Source organism: Barbatula barbatula (genome assembly GCF_947034865.1).
Source record: "Barbatula barbatula genome assembly, chromosome: 16".
Classification (NCBI taxonomy): Eukaryota; Metazoa; Chordata; class Actinopteri; order Cypriniformes; family Nemacheilidae; genus Barbatula; species Barbatula barbatula.
In genome coordinates this window covers 4,299,439-4,322,428 of record NC_136779.1, presented here as the reverse complement: position 1 = coordinate 4,322,428, position 22,990 = coordinate 4,299,439, and the positions used below count along the sequence as shown (strand labels likewise).

Sequence of the window (22,990 nt, the reverse complement as noted above, 5' to 3'; positions counted from 1 at the left end):
GAGACACAGGCCGTTTCTCAATATGAGTCCACGTCTGTACTTGTGTCCTCGTAGACTTGTGAAACGTCATCAGAAGCAGCTCAAGTACTTTTCCAAATCCAAGTTCACATCAAGCCAAGTAAAGTTCAAATCCCTGGATGTGTTCTTGCTCCGCCCCTTTTATCAAGGTTGCATAGGGAGGTGAATTGTGCGGACTTGATATGGGCCATAACCCATAATTCAGCTCCAACTGAAGTTACGTAATGGCGGAAGATAGAACGCACAACTGTAAGTAATACATTTGGAAATACTATTGTTGTTAAATAATTTAAATGTTGTTAAATTGTAAAATAACTGGACTTGCCTCCTTCAGACTCTGCGAACTTGGTATTGAGAAACAAATACAATGTAAAACTCTAAAATCTTTTCTAACAGTTTTTCTATGCATGCGTAGAAACTATACTGATTAAATGTATAAAATTGACTTGACATTTTAAAAAGATTGAACATTTTAATAAAATGGTACATTTCAATCCAAGCAACACACAGTTAATCCTCTGTAATATTGTGTGTTGCTATCTTATCACTATTAGATTAAAAATAATTTGATTAAAATGATTCATATGTGTATTGCAAAATAACTCAATTATTCACCCTAAATGGACAGTTCACCCAAAAATGAAAGTTCTTGTATTTACTCTGGAGATTTCAAACTTGTGTGACTTTCTTTACTCTGCCGTACACAAAATAAGACATTTTGAAGAATGTTGATAACAAAACACCAGCGATACCCATTCACTACTATTGTATGGACACATAACCAATGCAAGTCAATGGGTACTACCAATTCCAACATTCTTCTAAATATCTTCTTTTGTCTATTGCAGAAGAAAGAAAGTCATTCAGATTTGAAATGACAAGAGGGTGAGTAAATGATGACACCATTTTCATTTTTGGGTGAACTATCACTTTAAATTCAAATGTTTCTAATGTTTTCTCTAAGATGAAAAAAGTACAGTACAGCTGTTTGTACGTCAGCAATCGAGGGCAAAGATTAACCCTTGTTACTTTAATACTAACACTAACTTTTGTTTCCTGTAAGGCTGCTTTGAAACAATGAAAAATTGTTTTAAGTGCTTTATAAATAAAACTGAATTTAATTTTCACCAGCACATATTCAGTTTATCTCTTTTATAAGACACATCGCACTATTATTCACACTTGCTGTATATTTCATATCTTACAGTTGTGTAGACCAAGCACATTCTTAGATTTACTAAAAATACACACAGAGCGTCCTTTCCCCTTCAATACACTAGGGAGGTTTACATTTCTCCAAAATAAAATAGAGAAATGAGAATAGGTATGGATGAATAGTGTTTTCGTATCGATTCAACATGTCCATGCAAACGTCTTTATTTCATTTTTTGAATGTTGTATAACATGCAGTTGCTAAGTTATTCAGAAATTACAGTATGTTGCTCTGTGGTTATCAGGATATTCGGGGTGGTTGCGAAGATGCTCTGACACTGCTGGGCTCTCTCCGTCTCCTTTCCAGCAGCAGAGGTTATTAACTGCTTCGGCTGTGACCCCGCTAGATGTCAAAGCATGGACTTGTGGGATTGCTGTTTGCTGCTTATACAAGAGTGACATTAGATGTAGTGGGAGGGCCTGAAGTCTCATTTTTGTTAATAAAATGTCTGAAAATACTCTGTGTAATGGAATTATGGCTGTCGCTGAGACTCTTGGGGACATCAATTAAAACGATAATGTAATGAAAATAAATCACCCACAATGGTCCGCCTGTTTGCACAGTAAACACCGGGAGGAAACAGGAAGTGATCTGACTGAGAGATTTAAAGAACGACATAAATCTCAGTGATACTGTACAGCGTACTCCCATGCTGTTTTCCCAAAGGTCTCTATTTTTGAACAAAAAGAAGATTTGATATTTCCTCCAACCACTTGAGTTATGGGAGTTTGAAAGACTTATGTGGACAAGACAAGGCTATCTCCTGTAGGATGGATCATTCATAGCCCCGCAGTAGAGGATGCTGACGTTTCTGACAGACGTTTGGCTTGTAATTCCTTCCTGCCCTTCTGCTTTGATGTTTGCTATTGTGTGTGTAAACGGTATATTTAAATAAGTCAAGTATCTAAACAAGTGATATAAATTGAATTGAAAAGCAAAATAGATTTCAGATAAAATATCTTGCATTCAAGGGATATTTCACCCAAAAATACAAATTCTGTCATTTATTCAAACCTGATTTGTTCAAGACCTTTAGAGTACATGACTCTTTCTTTACAAAAGAAGATATTTTGAGAAATTTCCAAACAATAAAAGTCAATGGAGGCCAGTGTTTGGATACCAACATTCTTCAAAATATACAAAATATGCAGATGAAAGAAAATTTGGAATGATAAAGATAAAAGACATTTCATTTTTGAGATTTCAGCACTTTCGGTTTATTTTATCTCGAGCCATGAAGTTTTCACCCACACTTAAAAGACAAAATAATAATAAAATAACCACAAGTCAAGATAATGTAATATCGTATAAGATAATATCTTAATATCTTGCTTTTCGAGTAAATTCATGTTAAAGGGACAGTTGACCTCGATTTTTTTCCAGTTCTTTGCCACCATTGACTACCATTGCAGGAAAAATTGCTTAATAAATTCTTTGTTCTGTTGAATATATTTCGAAGAACGCAGGAAAGCAGTTCTGGGGATCATTTTGACCTACCATTGTCCTCTGGTAGTCAATGGTGGCCATCGGATCAAAGACATTTATACGGATTTGGAACGACTTGAGGGGGAGAAAATGAAGTGTTCCTTTAACTGAAATGTATTACAACATGAGATAATTGCTGCTACGTTTCAACAATGGATAACCTTAACTTTGAAGACCATTCCTTGTGTCAACCAGAACTTGAGGAAACGTCAGTATTTAAGACAGTAGCTCAAGGGTGTGTCTCTCTAGAGGATGAAGGAATGAGAGATTTGAAGAAGCTCAGAGCCGTCTGTAGTTCTCAGGGTGTCCCGTTACAGAGGATGTCATTAAAAACTCTTATCCTGTCTCATATGTCCAAGCTCTTTAAATATGCTGCCCCGCTCACTCCCAAAAGAATGACATAGATACACAATATAAGTTCACGGTCTGGGTATTATTAAATGTTTAAGGCTTGAAGCTGAGGTCATGAAGAGGTCGTGCAAGTCAGAGGCTTCCACGTGACCTCTGTTTGACTTGAGTTCAAATAAATCTAATTTAATGCCATTCACAGTTTAGTCATGCAAAATTGCAAGCAAGGCAAGATGCCATTGTTAAATAAGGTTATAAAAAACATCCAAAACGCATCTTTCATGTTGTAAAATACAGATGGTGTAGTGGAGTCATTTGTGCTGCTAGTGGAGCAGAGATACCAACTTCAACTGCGAGTATGGCAAAATTCATTCCTCTTGTTTAATTCTTCCCCTAGGTATTGTCCCCCACACAGTTTTTCATTTCGTTGAGTCTAATTGATGCCCGCAATGAAAACAAATGTTCACTGTATAATGTACGAGAAAGCAAAACACGAGAAGAAGTGATTCTCGTCCATCATTCAGACACGTTGTTTTGTAAGTGTTCCTCTAGACTGTTTAATGGAGAGTCGGAGCTAGTTACATTAACAATTAGAAGCGTTTCAGTTTGGGACTCATTAAATTACCGAACCTTGTCTGAGGAGTCTGCGGTTACAAGATTCATCAACAGGATGTTCAGAGGCGCACAGTTTATCTTTATGCAAAAGAGCCGAGCTCTGCCAGCGGGCTTCATTCATTTTGCTGGGCTGCCAGAGAGGGCCAGTCTCTCTTAATGACTGATCCGTCTGCTCACAGAACCTATCCGAAGAAGAAGAGAAGCTGATGTCTGCCTGCCCGCGAACGCTGAACATCCTTTACTGTATATATGCATAAAGAGGATAAGTGAATTTAATGATGATGCCAAGCATATCCTGTGTTCATGTTATTCGTCCAAATTGTGAATTATATGTAATGTAGTTCAGTGAAAATCGTGGAATGTCTGTACAGGGTACAAAGGCGGACAGTTGTGAAGTATGTTTTACTCTCAAGTACATTTCAAGTATCTATACTTTATCAGAGTGTGTTTACTTTGTAAAACTTTTTACTTTACTACTTTATGAAGCATTCAGTAAATTGTACTTTTTATCGCACTACATTTACATTACATTACATTTACATTTACGCATTTGGCAGACGCTTTTATCCAAAGCGACTTACATTGCATTCTTCTATACATTTGTTGCTAAGTATGTGCGACCCCCTGGGATCGAACCCACGACCTTAGCGCCATGCTCTTACCACTGAGCTACAGGAAAGAAAAACATTTCATAACTGCATGTTTTTACTGTGATATTTTTACTCAAACATTACTTAATTTTACTTAATGACGTAATTTACTTGTAATTAAATGTAGATGTCGTAGATATAAAAGTATGATATATGCTAAGCAAAACATTTTTACTTTAATACAATACATAATAAAGCATATATCCTACTTTTATATTTTTCACTGTTTTGTTGCCTTTAATAATTCATTTGTAATACTTATTTAATTAAATGTTTACTTGAGCACTACATTTTTGTTAGACATAATTACAATAAATGCAAATGTTAATTCTACTTAAATATAAGTTCAAAATAAATCAAACAAATATAAATCACTACACTCATATAAAACATATATCATCATTATTACTCAACACAATTCTTAACTTCATAACTGTTTTTTAACTTGAATTCTTTTCATTTTCACTTACTTGAGTAAAAGAAAGTACTTGATTTTTAATGTACGTACGTATATTAAACGTAAAAAAATAGTTTATGAAATGTAGTGGAGTATTAAGTATGTGAAACTTTTCGCAAAAAAGAATGTAGAAATATAAAATTTTACATCGTTAATCCATAGAACCAAGAATGATAAATTTGACAATAACTGTAATGAAAAGGCATTCCAAATTTAACTGATAAGCAGAATCCATGTCATATCTAATACAATAACAACAAAGAGGAATGATATTCTTGAGATCACTTCATCTGATGAACGATAAAACATTGACAGTCATGCAAAATCCATTCAAATGTAAAGGGCTCACACATTTACTATTTAAAACTGCAGCATGCAAGCTTAGAATATACACAACATTATGGTCTACGGGTGTAGTTATAGACATCTAAATAGGATTTATTACAACCACACAGTCTTTACTTTAGGTGTCTGTTCAGTGCTTGTTTATAGAGCCACCTAGTCACCTGAGAGATTTCACCACAGTAAAACACATGCATATCTACATTCATGTTGTATGAGGTATGACATCTCTCTTTAACCACAACTGTAATGAATCTATTCACCGCCGGTCTGTCTCAGCGCTCCGCTTTACGGGTTTACGTGGGAGATCAACAGAGTCATGTTGAGATTGCCAACCCTCAAGTGTCTGTAACTGGGGATGTGGTATGCGAAAGTGTTCTTGCGTGTTTTTGGAACACTGGATTAGACTGCAACTGCCATAACACATCTCCCAAATTCATTTCTGAAGTCCAAACAATATGGCTAAACACGAACACATCAATGGCCAACAATGAAATCAATCCGTGCGCATGTAAACCGCAGATTGTGTTTCCTGTCGGTTGAAATTCAACACAGCTATTCTACTGAATGTTTGTTCACACATCGATGTTTTACTGTTTTGAATAACGCCTTGTTATTGTAATTACGAGACGCGAGTTTCTATTGCAATGCTCATAATGCTAAAATGGATCCGTGTGAGGCTTCGCCAGAAATACTGTATGTCAGAAATATTTTATGCATTCTCTGTCTTCATTCAATTGTCTATTTTTGCTAAGGAACTGAGAAAACAAATCTGGTTACACATAAGGGTGCTTTAAAATTGTAAGTAGTTTGGGAATAAATGGGTAAAACTGGACCGACCCTCAAATAAATATATTTCCTCTTGCACAATTCAGGTTTCTCTCTCTATCTGTCTTGTTTTCTCTGTGATTCACAATGACACATGAACACCGCAGGATTGGCTTGGATTGTACTGCTGGCATGGGTCACTCCTCCTTGGAAAGATAACATACGCAGTAGCTCAGGACACCCACAGTGTTAAACACCTAACAATAAGAGCCACATCAACGCTAGTGCAAACTAACAATTTTAAAGTGCTCTTATAATATTTCCAGTGTGGTTGAGGAACAAAGTATGCCAAAGACGCAAGAAGTAGACTATTTATGTGGATGTTTTGCATTTCAAAAGAGGCTTTTGTGCTACTGTGAGTCTAAAGGCTTTGAATGGAATAAATGGTTACAATGGCTGGTTACTGTATGATGGGTCTGCAATTCATTTCCATCCTAGGCTTTAGATAACATGAACATTTTATATTCGTAAAACACTTGCAGAAAGTTGGTGTGAACAATATGTAAGGGTTTATTTAACCAGAAAATTAAGATTCTGTCATCATTTACAAAGCTCGGTGACAAACCTGTTTGCCATACTTTATTTCGTGTTTTCAAAATGTTTTGATGCACAGAACCAAATCATACCCGACATACGGGTGACGGTTTTCTTTTTAGGGTGAACTATTCCGTTAACCCAGTTGTTTCAGGATAGAAATGGGACCACTCATTCGCTTCCTCTATTTTACGATTTCCCGAATCTCTGACGGCTGTCTTTGGGTGGAAAATTACTCTCCCCCTTTCCAGTGATAAAGCTGTTGCCTGTGCGCAGGGGAAAGTGAAATCTATCATGTGATGGCGAGGGTTTATTCCACCATTCCGCCCCATTGAGTCCCGTAACACGTATATGCTCTCGCTATGCATCATTTACACGCACAACTCCTCTTTTCCTCTTTGTTTCTCCCCCTGCCTGATTTCTGTACAGTTTTGGCATGTTGAAGTAATAGCATATCACACGTGCAGGACTGATCTGATACAGGTTCTTCAGCTTTTCTTTGTTCTGGCTCACTGACATCAACAACTTTATATTGTAAGAGTGTCTTTGCATTGTTTATGCAAGCTCCCATATAAATCCACGTACATTTTTACTGCCAAGTGCTGGGTTTAGAATTTCAACTTCTTTATGACAGTATAACACTCTGTTACCACTTTCAAATATATTTTTTTCCCAAAGAGAGGAAACTAAATGACTGAAAGTGCTGAATCTGAGACCAAGACCGTCTCAATTTAGGCCCTTTAAACTTGTTCCATAAATTGCTTTGTTGATCTATGGTTGTTAATGTATACACCCAACAAGTTGCATGGTGTTGATAAATAAGATTGTTTTCAATCTGACAGCGATTCAGTTGTTATTGGACTGTTTAACGATTAATCGCATAATGACGATTAATAGCATAAGTGTGTTTATAAAATATATTTTATAATATATATCTTTTCACTGTGCATATTCATTTTGTATTTATAAACACATGCATATATTTAAGAATAATACAAAATAAACAAATAATTACTGATATATACATACGTACACATATAAATATTTATATTATGTAAATAAACAGTAATTAGAATTATATATAAATAATACATGTATGTGTATGTGTTTATAAATACAAAATTAATATGCACAGTGCACTGACATATACCTGTATTATGTAATCACAAACTTGTATTCTGGGTGCGAATAGTCGAGAACAGGCCTTGAGAGGCTACACAGGTATTATGATCTCTGCTTTTTTTTCTCCAATTGGTAGTCACCGTGTCGTGTTGCAGCATATTTGCATGCATTTGAATTCTGCTCACATTGCGAAGGCCTCTGTTTCTCACATCACCTAATCTCACTGAAAATCACATTCTCTGTCATTTTATAACTGAATCGTGTGAAGTCAGGGTAGCTGGCTTGTACATTTTCTTCTGAAAGATTAATAGCTTGGAGCAAGCTGGTCACAAGAACCTGTAGATAGAGATGTTGTATTTTTTTGTACTACTTTGTTGTGCCAAGCACTGCAAAAAGTCACAATCACTGTGGCTAAATATAACGCCTGACTGTTTTCTCTGGATCAAAGCTTACACGAATCGAACAACATAAACAAATGGTGACACTTGACTTGTGAGTAACTGATCCCTTGCATTACCATCTGCGTCACACGGCTCAGAGAGGTTACTGCAGACGGCTCTCGTCCATTGACCTATGACCTCAAACTGTGCCCATCAAAGCCTCACTTTCTCTGATTTTAGTGACTGAACATGGCCAGTTAGATCCTTGCTGAGATGTGTTCAGGTTGTGTGTTATCTTTAGCAGGTGAAGGCATCAGGTGGGTATATGTGTGCGAGTGAATGTGTTTGTGTGTGTGTATGGAGGTGTCTGGGGAGCAGTCTACACCTGCTCTCTCTCTTCAGTGCCCACTGGGGGCTGGATTCCCAGAATGCCTTTCAGGCAGCTGTTGACAGCCAGCACTGTGCCCTGGCCCCTCAAACAGGCCTGGGGATCAGCTGCTTTAGACAGCGCTTGCTTGTGTGTGCATGCATTCGAGAGGGGTTAACACAATGCGTTTGCTGCTGAGAAAGTCTTAAGACACTTTTTTAGATGTGTCTGCATATTTGTGTGTCTGAATGGAATGATGTGTATGTGTGTCTAAGTTACAACAATCATATATTAATATATTGCAATTGTTTGACACTTATAGTTTATTTACATTTCACCAAAAATAACAATTCTGACATCATTAAGACTCATGTCATGAAAAACCTGCATATGACTCTTTCTTATGCATAACGCAAAAGAATATTATTTTGAGAAACGTCTCAGTGGTTTTGTGTCCATTCAATGGAAGATGTTAATGGGGTCAATGCTGTTTGGTTACCAAGTTTTTCAAAACATCTTCTTCTGTGTTCTGCAGAAGAAGGAAAGTCAAATACGTTTGGAATTACATGAGGGTGTGTAAATGATGGACATTTTTTTAGGATGTTTTTTTAAAGTTCATGATGGAACAGGCAAGTGACCTTGAGATTTTTACAGTACCGTAATATTTTCACCCTTAAGCAATCCTTCCCTTTACATATCAGTTTACTGACCCCATTTGGGACCCAAAACCAGACCTGAAAGAAATGTCTGAACCCTTCTCTGATCCACATCTGTACACCCATATATTTATACACCCAGACTCTCCTAGACCTCCATCTTGGCTCTTACTTTGGTTGTTGGCATCTGGCTTCATAAAGTAAATAAAGTTCTATTCAGTTGTGTCTAACTAAATTATAAGCCTGAATGTGGTATCAAGCCAATCTTGTCTTTGTTGTTACTTCTCCAGCTTTATTTGTTCTCCTTCCTTGTACTCTCTGTCTGTCTTATAGGTCGCCGGTGGGGTCATGGATTATCCAACTGCCGTATGCCGCTGACAGACAGAGGCATTACACTGTCAAAACCAACAAACAATTGCACGGTAGGCTGGACCACACTGAGAGCTCTTATAAAGGCAAACAGTAAGTATAATTTACAGAAGAGTGAACAGAAGCCCAAAGAAAAATAGAAGGCTTAAAGAAACTGTGGTCTACATTGTAGCGTTTAACATTTAAGTGGTCTTAAGGGGAAAAGACTAGTCAAGATTTAACAAAAACAAAACCCAAGACAGTTTTAATAGACTATTTTTATCATATTCAGATGTTTTTGCTAGTGTGCCTTTAAGAGTTTTATATGGAAATAAGTTCTGTTGTATTTGGCTAACCTACTGATGTACCACTGCAGTTCAACCTGTCATTTATCTTTGCATGATACAGAAATTCTTATTAAGGATGTATGTCCATCAAAAAAAAATTCCCTGAGGCTAGATAATATTTTAGTTGTTTGCAATGGAAGTTACACATTTTTTTAAATGGCGCCAAGAGTTGAAAAAAATCCACTTTGGGAATTTGGGTGGTGGGTGTAAATGAAAAATTGTTATCTACCAGACCAATTACAGTAAAGGAGGGGAGGGACCATTACCACATCAACCACACGTTACATCTTACCAACTAAACAAATTCAGAAGACATCAACAATCCGTTTTATTATCATAGAAATTAAAGCATTTCGTTTTCAGAAGAGCGTCTGCCATATTCTGGAAAACTCAGGAGTCAAATGCAGGGTACAGTGATAGATATTTATTAAAGTTCAAACACAGCACAACAAGTCACTACAAGAGTCCTGACAGGGGTAACACCAAGTACAGGGGGGACTGGGACAATAGGCTCGAGCGCTCGGCCGGGGAATAGTGAGCGAAGAGAGGGCCCAGGGAACAGAGACAGCCGCCTGACAGTTCAGACTTACTAAGTGAGAGAGATGTCTACAAGAGAGATGTAAGTCTCACGGTCCAGACATCTCCGCAGAAGTAGAGAGGTTATTCACCAATGACGGCCACCATAACCGTCGCCGAATGGCAGCCAACTTTCCTTGAATTCCTGGATGGCAGACTAGTCAGGATGAATGACCCCACTGAAGGACATCAGGACTCAGTGCAGCCTCTGGGCACTCTGCCGGCACTTGCACCCCTTGAACGGCCTCCGCCACTCACCACTTGATGCCCCAGGAGAGAGTCCCAACCACCATCCCCTTAGGGAGGATGGCCTCGAACTGACGATAGAGGGTATCAGGCTTGAGGTTCTTAGACCCAGGCCGGAATGAGAGGGTGAAGTTGAAATGGCCAAAGAAGAGTGCCCAGCGGGCTTAGCGTGAAGGGTGCCTAAGACTGCACTGACCCCGACATCTGATGCGTCAATTTTCGACAATAAATTGGAGCACAGGCTCTGGCACAGACAGAACAGGCGCAGAGACAAAACGGGACATGAGAGAGTCAAAGGATGCCTGAGAGTCTCGATTCCACCTGAAGGACACTTTAGTGGAGGTCAAAGCGGTGAGTGGCACCTTTATCTTGGCAGGATCAGGCCTGATTCCCCTCAATCAAATGGTCAAGGAACGTAACTGACTCTGTGTGGAATTCTCATTTCCCCACCATAACGACTGGTTCTCGAGCAGTCGCTGGAGGACACTCCTAACGTGCTGGGGGTGCACCCCGAGAGAGGGGGAGAAAATAAAAAAATCAAGTACACGAAGACAAATGTATTGATCATGTCACCCAGAACGCTATTGACAAGGTCGTGGAAAGTGGCTGGGGCATTGGTTAGACCAAAGGGCTACTTGAAATGTCCCATAGGTGTGTTAAATGCTGTCTTCCACTCATCTCCTTCCCGAATGCGGATGAGTAGGTGTTGTGCCCTGAAGATCAGCCTGAAGGGCAGCTGGGCACACCCAGAAGGAGAGGTTAGATGGTTCTCATCAGGACTCTCTGCATTACTGGTGGGCACTGGTTTTTAGCAGGCACAGGAGAGCAAAGTGACCAGCCTTTCTGCAGTACAGGAGAGGGCCTGGGCAAGACGTTGCAGCTTTTGCTGGGAGGTGAGGCAGGGAAGTCCCAGCTGCATGGACTCGGGATTAGAGGTGGGGACAGTGTAGACCTTGGAGTCCAGAGAGGGCTGGGAGCGCCACAGAGAACTGGAGAGGTGGAGCTGTTGACAGCATGTGAGGCGGCTCTCCACCCAAACAGCAAGGCTGATGAGGGACTCGAAATCACTAGGCATATCTAAAGCGGCCAGCTCATCTGCGATGGCATGGTTGAGTTCTTCCAGGAAGCATAGCGTACTCTCTTTCCAGTCGCAAGCCTGAGGGGGATGGCGTAGTCCGTCACAGAACGCTTCTTCTGGGTTTAACATGATAACAGGATGGCTGCCTCATCTCCCTGTGCCATGCAATCGAACAGCTTGACCATCTCCTGGCAAAAGTCCTTGAATACTGCGCAGAAAGGGGACTTGGCTCTAGTGTGTGACGGGCGGCCAGATCCAGCCGAAGTTCCTTGACCCGTGCTGCAAGCTCAGCAATTTGGGGATTGAGAGCCTCGACCTCCTGGATGGTGGCGTTGAGCTGGGAAGCCTGTTGTCTCCCTGTTGTACAAGGGCAGTGCGTGGGGGATCTGACCCTGCTGACTCCATGTTGTTCAGACCGTTCTGTTAGGGAAAACTCTGTAGTCAGATGTAGGGTAAAAGTTGCAATATTTATTACAGTTTAAACACAGCACAACCAGTCACTCCTAGAACCCTGTGAGGGGTAACACCAAGCACATGGGGATCTGGGACAATAGGTTTGAGAGCTTGGCTGGGGAATGGTGAGGGAAATGGCCCGGGGGAACAGAGACAGCCACCTGACAGTCCTGACTCGCTCAGCGAGAGAGATATCCACAAGAAAGAAGTAAGTCACACAGTCCAGACAACTCCTCAGTGAGAGAGAGATAATCCACGAGAGAGATGTAAATCTCACGGTCCAGACAACTCCTCAGAGGAAGAGATGTAATCCATGAGAGAGATATACTTCCCCCACAGCAGGACGAGAGGCCACTGCGGTGAGGGTGGAGAGCCGCAGCCGGAGCTTTAGTCCCCGAGATGAGAAGACGACGGCAGAGAGACCGGGAAGCTCAATCCATGGCAGAGAAAACCTCTTGACCAGAGCCGGGCACGAAAGCCCACAGCAGATAACAGAGCAGGGTGCTACCAAATCTGGAGCTTGAACAAGACGAGAGTAAGTAATCCAACAGAATCAAAACTAGACAAGAGTTAGTTACCCACAACAGTATCAAGAGAAGACAAGAGTAAGCTAATGGTCTGAGTGAAAACCAGTGTGAGGTGATGAGCAGGCAACGAGGAGGGCAGACTTCAAATACATGGCGAGATGTCAAAACAACTATCATGTGCTCGACAACACTTAAACATAGAGACGAAACTAACAAAACAAGCAGGTGATCAGACCCAGACATGTACCTGACATGTACAGCCACTTAAAAATGTTTTGGTGGACGCTATAGCTAATGTAGGATGTGGCTTATGTTGGAAAAAGCATTAGCAAACAAAATCTGAATCAAAGCATCATGATTTCTAAATGACTTGGATTCCATGAATGATCTATAATCGCTTACAGTAATGCCAGTATTACAGCTTAATAAACTCTGCTATAATTAACAAAGTCAGGATGTGTTACTCGCTCATCATTAATGGTGTAAAAGTGTCACTGCAGTTATCCAAAAAGTGTTTCAGGATATTCCCAATTATGTTGCCATGCTGGGAACGATCCACCCAACTGTATACTGTAACAATGGTAAAATGAGATTAGACAAGAGTGCTTTACCGTGTATTTGTGGTAATTTGAGCGAACATGTCACAGCAGTACCTCTGGCCAAACCAGATCAAAGTCCTACACACACATGTGCGCACACACACACACACGCGCACACACACACACACACACACACACACACACAGACAGACACAGTGGACTCTTTGTTGAGTGTGATCTCATGTCCCAGCTGGCTTCTGTCATCCTAACACTACAACATTACAGTACAACCTGCCCTCATAGCTCAGGTAGAAAATAATATAATGATCTAATAAAGCAAATGCAGGTGTGTGTGAGGGTGTGTGGACAGGTGAATGAGATATCCCTTTGGAGTGGGTAGTGTCTGAGCTGTGCAGATTCTTTAAAAACGTTTTTGTCCTTGACTGCATGACTCTTCAACATGATCTCATTAGTGTTCAGAGGTATATTTGCACAAGGTGTAGAACTAGCACGTGTGCTGTAGTGTTTGAATAGACCATAATATGAACGATATCTACAACATACCAAACAAGTTTAACATATAGGAGCACTGTAGCCCCTGACGGAAAATTTAAGGAGCGCAAGTGAAAAATTCTGGGGCACATCTTAAATCAGCCTGCAATGCAATTATTATGACATACTGACAAATAAGTTACCTGATAAGCTACTTATTTCAAAAGAGGCAGATTAATTGTTTACAGTGTTACACATTAAAGCAAAATGAAAGGTCTCATGTTATTACGTTATTACGATCTTTTAAGTTTTACGATCTTTTAAGTTTTCAACCTTAAGTTGTGTATGTTTGTAAACTTGTCAAATGAGGATCTGGAGTGACCTGCGGGGTATCACACACAGCCTGCACAGGTGGCCGCTTGCGTTATACTCTTCTTGATGAAATAACAACTAGAAGAAATTCTAAATTTGCAGGTCGCAGGTTGTTAAAAGTACTCACGCTGTCTCGAAAACTGGTCGCAAAATTCAAACATATGGATATGGTGGCGTCTGAAGCCCTGAATTATGATTTTTTAAACATACTTAAAAAACATTAAATACAAACAGTAAACAGTGTATATATATATATATATATATATATATATATATATATATATATATATATATATGTATATATATATGTATATATATATGTATATATATATATGTATATATATATATATATATATATATATATATATATATATATGTATGTATGTATGTATGTATGTATATATACATAAAATAAATATTTTTGTCTTAAATTATCATAATATTTCAGATTCCGTATTGTGGCTCTAAACTGCCCCCAAATGTATACATTGTTTATACTACATATAAGTATATAGATTGTTTACATACATGTGTCAAATAGTGTGACATTACAAACATTAAAAAAACTAACGGGTCTCTATAATCTCTATTTATAATATAATAGCAGAAGAGAGATTTGTTCATTGTTAGTTTTTTCTACATTTTTGCTGTCACACCATATTTGTCAACTACCCACATACACTATACTGTATGTACACTATATACAAGAAGTGTATACTTGATGTATAAAAACCCATGAATACTAACAAGAATTTTGTAATTAATTATTAAATTTAATTATTTCTGATTTCTACTGTAGTTTCTAAAAAGCAACAGTATATGATTTTCTAAATAACTCTAAAATATAAAGTTTTTCAAAGACTTTACATGTGAAATTTTTCATTACTTCTAACTGAAACTATTCTGAAAAGTGTGACTTACTCAGTCAAAGATCCCGTTTGAAATTAAATGACTGTGCTCACATTACGTTTTCACTTTTCTTGCGTGAGTCTGTCCATATTTCCATTAACACAGGGTTTTATTTTCCCAGCCTGTGGCGCAGGAACTTTGCCACTGTACTGTTAACCAGTTACCACAGACCATGTCTGCCAGTGTGAAACAAACACCATGTTCTGCAGGGATCTGGAATCTGCAGCGTGTGTTGCTCGAGAACTGCAATGTTACCCAACATTAAAGTTCTCACTGCCCGCTGCCAACTGGCCTGCCGACATCTCAACAGGTTCTCTAGAAAGTCCAACAACATCTGTAAGTTAACACCTATAATTTCTTCATTCAAGATTTTCCTTCCCTCCTAATCACAAGCCAGCTTTACCAAGTCATACCTAGTCAAAATACTGATGTTTGGAGGATCTAGGAATTGACTAAGGCTAATATATTTTTCTCCAGAATGTCAGCTTAAGACAGCCGAAAGGAGAAAACGAGAATCCATATAAAGTCTTAGAGAAATTCATACCGACGTGTGGGCTCACTAAATCTTTTCCACATTTTCGGGCCTGACTTTTAAAAAGGTTTCAGTGTACTGTAGTTTGAATGGTTGTGCTTTGATATGCGTTCCTTGAATCCACTTGAGAGGAGTTCGTACCGCAGGGGCCACGGAAGGGGGAAGAGTGCAACGAAATATTCACTCACTCACACACACTCAAGCTCTCCAGATGTATGTTGTAAGTAAACACTTAATTTTATTGTATATAAAACATTACAGTATTTACAAGAAAACATATAATTTACCAAAAAGTAGGCTAAATAATTAATAAAGACAACAGGTTAAGTGAGTATGATTGTAAATGCCACGTTCTGTTTTCTATGTTTTTTACAGGCACCTCTACAACGCAATTATCCATTGAATGTACTACATTGATTTGACTAAGTGTGAATACTCTTACGTCAATCTATCTCAAAATCCTAAATACACGGGCATGAACATTGATGTCAAATGTGACCAAAGAGTTTTCTAGAGCCCTTATAGCTCATACGATATGTACTAGAGAAACGTTGTGGTTCCCAATTCGAAGACATACGTTTTTTATGCCAGAAGTTTCATTGTGAGATTCTTTATCCACCCTCATCTAGCATGTCTACTCCTTCAATGACTGAAACACACCCTTGGCCTCAGCAGGTTGCTGGGATAGTAATTTTAGGAGCCTTGAATTTAACAGACTCTAGTTTGAGTAAAGACCTCTCATTACATCGAGTCATTCAGATGATCCCTTTCCACACTCTGAGGACAGATTTACATAACAAAAGGCCTTAGGGTTTTAGCGGAGCTGTCTCAGCAAAAGACCAAGGAACGTTTTGTGTAAGTTGATAGCGAGCTGATGAACTCTGTCCATTAAAGAAGACGACTGAGCACTTTCATTGATATCCCAAATAAAAAGGCTGTGTCTTTGATAGTATGTTTTATAATGCAATGCAATGTTTTATCGTACACAGATGTTCCCGCTGCTAGTTTAATTTCACTAGGATGTTTATGGCAGATGGGTGAGTAATATACATTATGACAAAACAACGCTGATATTTGTTTTAGCACACGTGCTGTCTCATCATCAAGTCTAGAAAGAAAGTAAAATTTTCTTTTTTCTTTGGTTGCCTTCAGATTACTTCATATTTTCAATCAGACACAAATAAATGCACACAAATGTTTCAGACTCTTTACGCCACGAATGTGACCAACTGGACAGCTCAATTGATAAAACACACACATCGCACGTTCCCACAGTGAGGGAAAGTTGTGTGATTCTTTCACAGTCTACATATCAGCAATTACGATATACAATGGTCCTTCATCCCTGCAGATGGAAGTCTCCGTGTTTAAACATTCACAGCCTAGTCTGAAAAGAGTCACATAATTCCAGCAAATTGGACACAGTGATTAGTGCAGCGAGAAGAAAAAATAGAGCCCATTCATAACTTAAGCGGTCGAGAAAAACACAATTATCCCCAGAGGGTTTGACAAAGGGTGAGAATTTATGCAGCAAAAGTAGTTTCATGTTTATGTTTGTTTTCTTTAGTTTTAAGACCTTAGCACAGATCCATCAATATGTTGCGCCTTAACGTACGTAAATTCAGAAAACGTCTGAGAGTTAAGCACTGGGCCCTAGATTATTTTTTTATTTTTTCCTGTCTCGTGGAAGGTTGACATCCACGGTTGTGTTTAAGTAGCCTACTTTTAGAAGCACTTTCAATTAGCTCATTGATTCCATTCCCTTCACCAGAATGTTACCTGACAGACGAGCGCTTCACAACACCGCTCAAACACATTTCTTATACATAGCCAGACACAAAACCGACGAGCAATCTGGCACAAACACTGTTCTTTCTAACAACTAACATTGATTTTACAGTTGTTATTTATTTTTTCTGTCATTTTAATTTCATGGTCCCTGTATTTCTAAAGGAAAGGGTGTTTATAAGAACCATCTTACGTCGCGTTCCCAAGATTCCTGGCAACTCTTTTGGATGGATGGGATCCTCATGTATATGTAACAAAGCACAAAGGATGAATAGACGCAGACGTGTTAAAGAGTGATGGTAAAATAAGAGAGTAATTGTTTGTCTGTTTATTTTTGCTTCTCTAAAAGTTGTAATTCAAACAAGAGGGAGGGGAACGAGATTAAGGAAAGTGTACTTTTAAATGATCCGGTATATTAACCCCTGATGGGGAAATGGAGACAGACAGGTAAGCTTTCATTACAATCCCTATTAATAACAGAGCTGTGATGTTTGATAGGCCCCCACTGAGCAACATTGGAAAGACAAGCTTGTGTTAAACTCTAACAGCAGCCTCGAGATATAGAATGACATGCCAATGTAGAAAACACAGAATTATTTGAATGATAAACAACCATAAGAGAATATTTCCTGTAGGCTATATTACTCTCTTATTCAAATAACCAGTTGATAATATACATTTCAAATGTATTTTTATTTCATTTAGAACATTCATAATTACTTATGTAGATTCTAAAACAAGTAAATGATTGACTATACATTTCTAGACTTTTGTTTATTAAAATATATTAACAATTTCAGTTGTTTGTTTATTACTAGGCCTAATTAGTTTGATGTCCTAAAATACGTAAATAAGACATTTAATATTTTTAAAAAAGCAATAACTATAAAAGTAGCAACTAATTTTAATTTAAATCTAAAATATTTGCATGGTTAAATTTAGTGTAGGTTATTTGTTTGTGTGTGCATTTATTTTCAGATATAGAGCAATAGACATGCGTCAAAATGACTCTTATTTTGAGCAACATTTGTTGAAAAACTTTTGCAACACCTGGCAAATTTAAATGTAGAGAATAAAAACAAATAATGATGAGTATTATAGTGTAGCTACCTATATTATTAAACTATTGCATTATTTATAAAAATAGACCTAAAATATTTTAATTACCATTTATTGTTTCTTTTCATAGAAAAATTTAGACATTTAATCAAATTTAGGCTACGAATATATGTCAGAATATTTAAAATTTCACTATTTTACTTGATCACTAAGCACATCCTCTTCGCCATCATCATATATATATTTCTTACCTGTACCAGTCCAGTCCGTTGTCATAGTTACGGTCGAAGAAGTGCGGCTCCGTTCCGACCGCTCGGATATCTGGATGCACGCGCAGAAACTCCAGCAGCGCGCGCGTCCCGCCCTTCTTCACGCCGATGATGATCGCCTGAGGCAGCTTCTTACTGCCTTCACCCAACAAACTTAATTTACTGCTAAAATACGAGCCACCTGCCTCCAAATCTACACCCATGGAGTTTAACACCGCCTGTTTATGTCCCTCAAGTTCAGGTAACTCCTCTTCATCGACATCCTCTAGCCGGCCGATCAAGTTATCGCGTCTCATCACCACAGGTTTCGTGGATGTCCATTTCTGAAGAAGCCTCTTTCTCCTCAACGAGCCTAAATCTTTTATTTCTAAGTCCTCGACCGGACCCGTCTGTCTCTTCTCGGTAGGTATACAGGTCCCGCATCGGTCCGCGAGAGAGTGTATGAAGTATAAAGCTGCGAGTATTGACAGAAACATGACCGCGAATGTCTTAAAGATGCTCTTGGACGGATGGTCCGAAAAGACGCGGCTAAATGCCATGTCGGTTCACGGGTGGCATGAGTTGAAAATACATCCATGCTAAAGAGGCATTATTCGGTCCTGCCATCAAGAAATAATGCGAGTTTTGATCTGAGTTTGGAGCTCGAAGGTGGATTAATTTCGCACGCGCAGCTCTCTAAAACGAACCTTCACGCGCTGGCTACTCTGTTGTTACTAGTCTCGCACTGAAATACAAAGTATATTCACTGACAATAGTACATTTCCTCAGGATGTTTCGTTTTTATTTTAATCCAAATGTAAATATTTGAGAACGTTTTTTTCCCACGAAGTCCAACATAGGCTAAAGAAAAGCTAAATCTCTATAAAATGATAATAATAATGTTCAATCCATTTAGCTCCAAAATGATTGGTGAAATTCTGGTAAACTTTCATTGCACTAGTACCTCACACGTGTGTGCCCTGAATGTAACTTCGGAATGACGTCCTCGATAGTGATGGGCACGATGCGGTCCAATCAGGGTCCGAAGTCTCGTGCCGAGCGCACGCAATTTGCATGGAAGTAACCAATGGGATGCTGGGTGGACAGAAGGACTCCTCCCACCTGTCATGCTGGTGGAAGAACGGTCACGCTCGTGTTCAAAGCAAATGTCACTTACAGCCCCTGTGGCTGCAGCCAAACAAATTCATGTTTGCACTTTACACAGTGAGAAGTAAAAAAACGGATTGTTTGCAATGTAATACATATCACACATTTTTCTTTGATATACAGTAAATAAATCTTAAATCCTAGATGAAAGATTCTGAAATTAGTTTAGCAATAAATCCCTTGCGAAATAAAATTAGAAATCATACTCTGTGATTTTTAGAGAAAAACAACTAATGCTATAATCAGATAAAGATATTATTATTAAACCAACAGAGAGAGTACAATTTGAGTATGAAATTGATATGTTTGATCTCATTGGAAAACATCTTTCTCCCCGCCTGTGTGTTGTTTACACAGTGCTGCTAATGATTTAATAAGATTATTTTAGGCATGCATCACTGCATGACTAAAGCTATTAACATTATCTCGAGATCTTCAGGGTGTGTGTGCTCTCCACATGTATAGATGAATGAGTGATGCTTTTATTCCATCGCTTTTCATCACTTTTTCTCTTATTTGTATTAAGTCAGGAATTCCGCAAACATTTGGCTTTTTTCATTCTATTTATGTCACCTAATTCTTCTCACTCAAATTACACTTCAACCCCAGTGCGCTCGGGCCACCTAGGACGACCATCCCTCTTTCCTGTTGTTACCGTATTCTCTTTCACTTTTAATAAGAACACAGCATGGTGAAATAAAAGCAAAAGCATCACATTATTTCTTTACAAGTGAACAAGAACAGAACCAAATGTTTCACATCTGCTCCTGTAGTTGTGCCATTACCATGAGAAAGCCAAAGGAGTGTTTCAATGCAGCACAGCCCACTGCCTCAGAATAGAGATGGAGACCTCAGTCAAAACAAGGGCTTGCTTGTGCCAGATGTCCTTGTGATGAGGACACAATGCAAGGGCTGGCTAGCATTTAACAAATCACACCCTGGCCCTTTCGGCCTTTCCGTGATAGAGGAGGCAACAACCGTAGCCGGGCCGTCCCCCTGTGATGCCCCCTGGGTCAAATGTTTTTACTCCGCCATTATCGGTTTCATGATAAAGGAATGTGTGGAGACGGTCAGTACTGCTGAGTGAACAAACCGGTCCACTGAGATTTGAAACACAGGGCCAAAGAGGATTGTTGCGGCGCAGGCATTTAGTCAAGAGGTCACCGTTGTCAATGTACAATATCTTGCCAGTGTTTGCAATTTTCTGGGTCCTGTTTTTCGCTCTTTGCAGTTTTGTAAGTGCAACTTTTGTGCAAACATGTGCTTTTTTGTGTTTTCTTGAGTAACACAGAAGATAAACTCTCTTTCTAACTATACACCACAGCATTTGGGTTCAATAAAAAATGTAATGCAAATAATATTTCAGAATATTCAGAATACGAGTGCCCAAAATTACAAAAGAGGTTTTTGCATCTGCAGTCATTTGTTTAGAGAGTTTAGGTATACCTATTATTTTGTTGTTTCAGTCCATTTTGAAATTGCAAAAATAAAATATAATACAGATGTTTATGAGGTTAACTGCTGACTCCAGTTATTTCCTTATTTTTGATAAAAGGATCACTGTGATTTTGTGCCTGGCAAGCGCAACCTCAAGTAAACAAGAAGCCATCAGGGATGTGAATCTTGATGTGAAGCTGTGGGGGCCGTTTTCTCTGGACAGCTTTATGTGTGGATTTGAGACATCTCAGCATGCAAGAGACATCTTTACAGGCAGCGCTGTCTGAGAAATACAGCCAGGTAATGTGGCTTAGTCACAAAACCTCTAAAGAAACCAAAAGGGCATGTGAGGTAACAATCCAGTAAAATTGCTAATAATCCAGTAAGAATAGTGTTGTTCTACAAAATGATTACCAAAGTGGATGTATTTATTAGCATATTTAAGGCAAGCATAAAACAAATACACTCTGTGCATTAAACAAAATATTTATGAATGCACTCTTGACTTTTTAAGGATAGGAAACAAATTAAGCTGTACATACACATCTGTGGTTCAGACCTGCGAGCTGAGTGTTGTTTTTTCCAGGATTGAAGAGAGGAAGGGCTTTCATTAAGAAAATATATCAGTTTTTTTTATTGTGTAAAAACAATAGGTAACAAAGATCCTCAATGTGCAATACATATAAAAACCAGCATTACAGTATTGATTAATCTTTTCTTTAGTTTATAGTGTCATTAAAGGGACACTCCACCCAAAAATGACACTTCTGTCATGAATGAATCACCCTGAAGTAGTTCCAAGCCTGCAAACAAATCTAACTCAAAGCGATATATTTAGAAGATTTCTAGGGTAGTACAAAATGGTAGTCAAAGGTGCCCCAGAGCTGTTTGTTTTCCTAAATTCTTCAAAATATCTTCTTTTGTGTTTAACAGAAAAAAACAGGTTTGGAATAAGTTGGATGAATAATGCATGGTAGAATTTTCATATTTGGGTGAACCGTCCCTTTAAGTGCATATGTTATTGCACGTGTGTGTGATATTCATCACTGACAAAGATAGTAATACCAGTAGAATTTTACCTTGTGGGGACCTTTTGTAGGTCCCCATGAGGAAAATCAGCTTATAAATCATACAGAATTATATTTTGTATAAATGTTTGTGTGACTTTTAGGTTTCGGTGTTGGGCTAGTTGATAGAGTATATCATAAGCCTGATGTAAAATCAATGGGAGTCTACTGCAAGTCCCCATAAAACATGGAAAAAAGTGTGTGTTTGACACATTCCATCCTCTAATAGGCAGCAAGACTTAATCCAACTTGAAAACTTTTGACTGACAAAATCGGGGGTCATCTACTGGGACTGCGTGTAAATCATCATGAGAAGATATTTCTCATGAAAAGCTGATTCGTAATCTTTATCCAGTCAACAAAGACAGTTTCAAGCCAATATAGATTGTATTGAGACTTGCTAGATTTGTTTCCAAAACACTAATATAATGCTGTGCCAAGAAGATGCATTGATCACACTAATGGCTGGGTTTTGGAGATGAGTCTTGCAACCTCCCCATGTGACTCCTCTGTGCTCATATAAGAGTCCCTCCGAGAAGATGACTTAGTCATTAGATTGATTGCTTTCTTACATAAACAAATGTCTGCCGCGTTCCATTCTTGACCTCCCTATTACTCTGTTGGAGGACCAGAGGAGCGCCTGACATCCGAAGCGCAGAGACCCAAACAAGCTTTCTCAGCTCATTAAAAGCCAATCCGTGAGTAACTGTACTTCAAAAAGCAATGTGGAGATGTGATTCTTCATTTCCAGTATGTGTCACTTTCTAGATTTTAGGTGAATTAGATGTGG

General features: G+C 38.7%; 1 protein-coding gene across 1 annotated transcript in view; it reads right to left on the bottom strand.

The window, feature by feature from the left end:
- The window catches only part of LOC306905836 (heparan sulfate glucosamine 3-O-sulfotransferase 3A1), a 34,083-nt gene extending 14,572 nt beyond the window's left edge, over nt 1-19,511 (bottom strand). Inside the window, exon 1 of the mRNA XM_079476777.1 lies at nt 18,533-19,511. Coding sequence (XP_079332903.1) covers nt 18,533-19,089 — 557 coding nt within the window. The 5' untranslated portion in view covers nt 19,090-19,511. The remainder of the gene's footprint in view (nt 1-18,532) is intronic.
- Nucleotides 19,512-22,990: the final 3,479 nt, after the last annotated feature.